This window comes from Lytechinus variegatus, chromosome 14, assembly GCF_018143015.1.
Source record: "Lytechinus variegatus isolate NC3 chromosome 14, Lvar_3.0, whole genome shotgun sequence".
Classification (NCBI taxonomy): Eukaryota; Metazoa; Echinodermata; class Echinoidea; order Temnopleuroida; family Toxopneustidae; genus Lytechinus; species Lytechinus variegatus.
Window position 1 is genome coordinate 29,937,564 of NC_054753.1, and position 4,693 is coordinate 29,942,256.

The 4,693-nt window shown below is 33.4% G+C and overlaps 1 protein-coding gene across 1 annotated transcript; it reads right to left on the reverse strand.

Annotated features, from left to right (window-relative positions):
- Positions 1-3,646: 3,646 nt before the first annotated feature.
- Positions 3,647-4,438, reverse strand: LOC121427301. The gene has a single exon (XM_041623639.1). It carries the CDS (start codon positions 4,436-4,438, stop codon positions 3,647-3,649), a length of 792 nt encoding a protein of 263 aa, XP_041479573.1.
- Between the last annotated feature and the right edge of the window lie 255 nt (positions 4,439-4,693).

Below are 4,693 nucleotides of genomic sequence, written 5' to 3' on the forward strand. Positions count from 1 at the left end.
GGGTAATATGACACAAATAGAGTAAAATAATCAGCAAAATTCTATACAATTATATAGATATAAACACTGTAACACAAATGTATATACACTATATACAAAATTAAATATTGACTTTAAAATAATCAATACTACCGTGGATAAGTATGAAGTTCACAAATATTTGATTGAATCAATAAGAATTCAGAAGAAATTTTTTGATGAGTAATTTAAATCGGTTAAGATTAGCTGCCTCTTTCATTTCTCTGTCCAGAGAATTCCAGAGTTTTGGTCCTGTGAAAAATATAGTTTTGCTAGAAAATACTGTTCTACTTTTAGGTAGGTGATAGTCGTTTGATTGTCTCGTATTATATGAATGTAAAGTATTGTTTCTCATAAATTTCTTTTGTAAGACATTAGGTACACTATTTCTATCTAGCTGATACATGAATTGGAATAGTTGCAAGCGGTACAGGTCATTGACTTTAAGGATACGTTTCTGACGAAACAATTCATCCGTATGAGATCTAAAGGACATATTGCATATTATTCTCATTACTTTTTTCTGAAGTAGCAAGACTTTATTTAGTCTCGTTTGAGAGGCATTACCCCATGCCAGAATTCCATAATTAAGATACGGTAGGATTAATGCACAATACAACATGGATAGCGCCTGTGCTGGAAGAACGTTTTTAAGCTTATTGATGACTCCAATATTTCGTGACACAGTTTTGCAAATATTGTTGATATGAGCATTCCACGTGAGCTTGTTATCAATAGTAAGACCTAAGAATTTTGTTGTTTGCACTTCTTTGATTTCAGTATTATCTAAAAGTATTTGATGCGGTAGATGTTTCAATAAATGACTAAAAAGCATATAATTAGTTTTTTGCAGATTCAGTGACAGTTTGTTGGCTTTAATCCAGTTTGTTACTTTTTTAAATTCTGTATTCATAGTTCTCACAAGTACATGTGGATCATGATGTGTATAGAAAATATTGGAATCATCAGCAAAGAGAATAAATGAGAGAACATGAGATGAATTTTTCATATCATTAACATAAAGTATAAATAACAAAGGGCCAAGAATACTACCTTGTGGAATTCCACAGGAAACTGGCCTTGTTGGAGATTCTGATTCATTTACTGTAACAAACTGAATTCTATCAGTAAGATAACTCCTAAACCATTGTAAAGCTGTCCCTCTGATACCGTAATTTGATAGCTTATATAACAGTATTTCATGATCTATTGTGTCAAACGCTTTTGAGAAGTCGAGGAATAATCCTACGGTATGATCAGAATTGTCAAAAGAAGTAGATATTTTATTTATTAATGTCAATATAGCATGAGTTGTATTATGTTTTTCTCTAAAACCGAATTGATTATCACATATAATACTATATTTCTTAAGGAAAGCAACTGTCCTTTTATAAATTATCCTTTCAAGAATTTTTGAGAACGAAGTTAACAAGGATATTGGGCGATAATTACTAGTAATCAATTGGTCTCCCTTTTTGAAAATGGGTATAACTTTAGCTATTTTCATCTTCTTTGGGACCTGACCAAGCTGCAATGATAAATTAAATATATGAAGCAGAGGATCAGCAAGAGAATGTATAATGTTTTTCACAACTCTATTTGTAATACCATCATAACCGGGTGTCTTTTCTGCTTTCAAATTAGATACAATCTCAAGTAATTCTTTTCTATTAACTGGAGTAAGAAATATTGAACTATCATTTTGTTTATCCAAAAAGTCCTTAAAACGAATTTTCTACAGGTATAATATTTCCAGCTAACTTCGGTCCAATTTGAGAGAAATATGAATTAAATTCATTTGCTATAGAATGAGTATCTTCAACCATATTTCCATCTACACTTAATTTATTAACAGCACTAGATTTGTTAATTTTGTTTAGAGCCCCATTTATTGTTTTCCATGTATTTTTAAGGTCGTTTTTATATGATTGTAATTTTTCTGAATAAAACCTCTTTTTTGCTATTCGGAGAGTAGTTGTTAAGGTATTCTTATAAGACGTGTATCTATTCCGTGAAATATCATTTGGATTTGATATATAAGAAACATACAGATTATTTTTCCGATTGATGGACCTTAATATCAATTTTGAAACCCATGGTAGCTTTGGAACACGTTTATAGTCGTAATTTCGATATTTCTTCAGAGGAACACAAGAATCTAAGCAATCATTAAAATATTTCAAAAATATGTCAAACGAGTCATCGACATTCTCTTTCGAGTTATAAACGTCAGACCAATCAACAGAGCTTAAATTTTCTTGGAGGCGTTCAATATTTTTGTCACTAAAGTTGCGACAGATCCTATATTTCTTTTCCATTTTTGCGAATGATTGCATTGTTTGGATATGGGTAAAAATAAGAAAATGATCGGATATGTCTGTCGTTACAATGCCAGCTTTCGGAAGAGGATGAGAGTTACAGAATATATTATCTATAAGCGTAGCAGAATGATCAGTAATACGGGTTGGTCTAGAAATAATCGGCAAAAAAGTAGAAGTTAACATTAATTCAAGGAAATCGTTTGTTAAAGAGTGATTACTGGTCAAGAGATTAATATTGAAATCACCAGTGATGATACAATTGTTATTTATCAATTCTCCGTTTTGCAAAAGTTCATTAGTAGCAAATAAAAAATCTTCTATACAAGAAGTTTGAGGAGGTCTGTAAATGACACCTATAAGAGTTTTCTTATCTTTTTGAATTTTTACTTCTACAAATAAGGATTCAATGATATCATTCATATATTCAAATTTATGTCTAATTGCATAATCAAATGAAGACGGAATATATAATGCTAATCCACCTCCAATTTTATTTTTCCTATTGTTTATAACAATATCATAATTCGGGAGGGTGCATAAGGAATTCGGTGTTTCCGTGAACCAAGTTTCAGTAAGAGCAATGATTGGGGGATTGGCAAACTGTGTATTTTCTAATAATAATCGTAATTTCTCGAAGTTTTGGTTAGCGCTTCTTATATTCAAATGCAAAATAAAAACATCTTCTTCTCCAATCGATTTAGCATAGTCTTTGAATGAATTTTCTGTATAATATGGAGATGAGGAGAGATTGTATGCTTTATCATGAATATCGAATTCAACTTGAAGCTCATCAAAATTACTTGTAAGAATATCGGTAGAAAATCTATCAAATAGAGTATGATGATTTGAGATAATATTGCTTTTATCCTGATGATTTAGTAATAAGAAATCATCATTATTCAGATGATAAAATGGGAAATCACGCATATTATCCACCATTTTGAAATAGAATATATTGCCATTTTAAAACAAAATCTTTGTAAGCTGAGCATGTAAAGCATCTTTTAGATTTGATACCAACATGACCCAAATTCGAGCTGGAAAAATAATGCAGTAGTAATAGTTAACAAAATAAAGATTATCAAATACAATTATTAACGGTCGGTGAAGAATATTTGCACACAAAAATAAGTAAAATGACCTCCATGAAATGCTTGGTATTGAAAAATTATTGAAAGGGCAGTGAAAAAATGCAAAATATACCACGGAAAATAACACAGATATTGATCGATGCGAAAATTTTTGTGACGAGAATTTCATAAGAAATGAAAAGAATACTGGAAAATGGAATAACATGGATAGTCCTTCTACAGCTTAGAAAAGTCCTCTCTGGAATGAATGATGATGGGTTGACACTTCTCATCCTTCCTTACATAGATTCGGCCATTCTGGGTCCACAGGAACTTGTATCCGGCATCTCGGCGGGCCTTGTTGACATCTTTCATTAGTTCCTTAGTGGAAGCGATCAAGTTTTCATTGAGGTAGATCTTGCCATCGCTGTTGTATCCTAGATCCTTTGTGGAGAGGGTCTTCAGTTTCCTTCTCCCATCATACATGATGTTCCGAGCTCGTCTTGTGGTGAATCGCACGATGATTGGGCGGGCTTTGTTATCAGCTTGGCGTTTGGAACCCAGCCGATGAACCACATCGAAGTCGGATGCTGCAAGCTCAGGGCTGATGTGTTTCGCGATATTAAGTACGATCCTTTCAGGAACCTCGCCCTGTCGTTCTGGTACACCTGCCACCTCCAAGTTGACCCTCCTGTGGTACTGGTCAAGATCGTTAAGCTGGAAGGTCAATTCACTGAATCTCTTCTGAAGACAGATATTCTGCTCCTTTAGTTCTCTGTTCTCCTTTTCAATCTTCTCGGCCTTCAACTTCATTTCCTCAAATTTCTCGTTGAGGAACGACAGCGAGTTCACAATGCTATTTTGTCCCTCTCGTACACTGTCGATAGACTTCTCCAAGACGGTCAACTTAGCACTCAAGGAATTGGAAAGTTTCCCTAGCTCATTCTTGATCAATGATAGAAAATAGCTCTCATTTGTCTCTTCGTTATCACCAGAGTTGTTTTTCGACGACTTTTTCTTCCCTGACATCGTGACGTCACAATTACATGAAACAATCAGAATTAAGCGCACAAAGAATGGTTGCGCAAAGAGATACCAGTGATGCGTTCCATCCAGGCCAGTATGCGTTTAATGATGCGTTGCTAGGCAATGACGCGTAAATGATGCTAGTTTTAAAAGTCTATTGACACTCTCCTCTCCAAAATGATCAAAAATTCAAGTTAAAAACGTTCGATATTATCCAAATAAGTTATCCAATTGAAAAACAAGTATATCCTTGATATC

Excerpts from the sequence above, each read along its gene's own strand:
- LOC121427301 (XM_041623639.1), bottom strand. The coding sequence starts at position 4,438 with ATGTCAGGGAAGAAAAAGTCGTCGAAAAACAACTCTGGTGATAACGAA.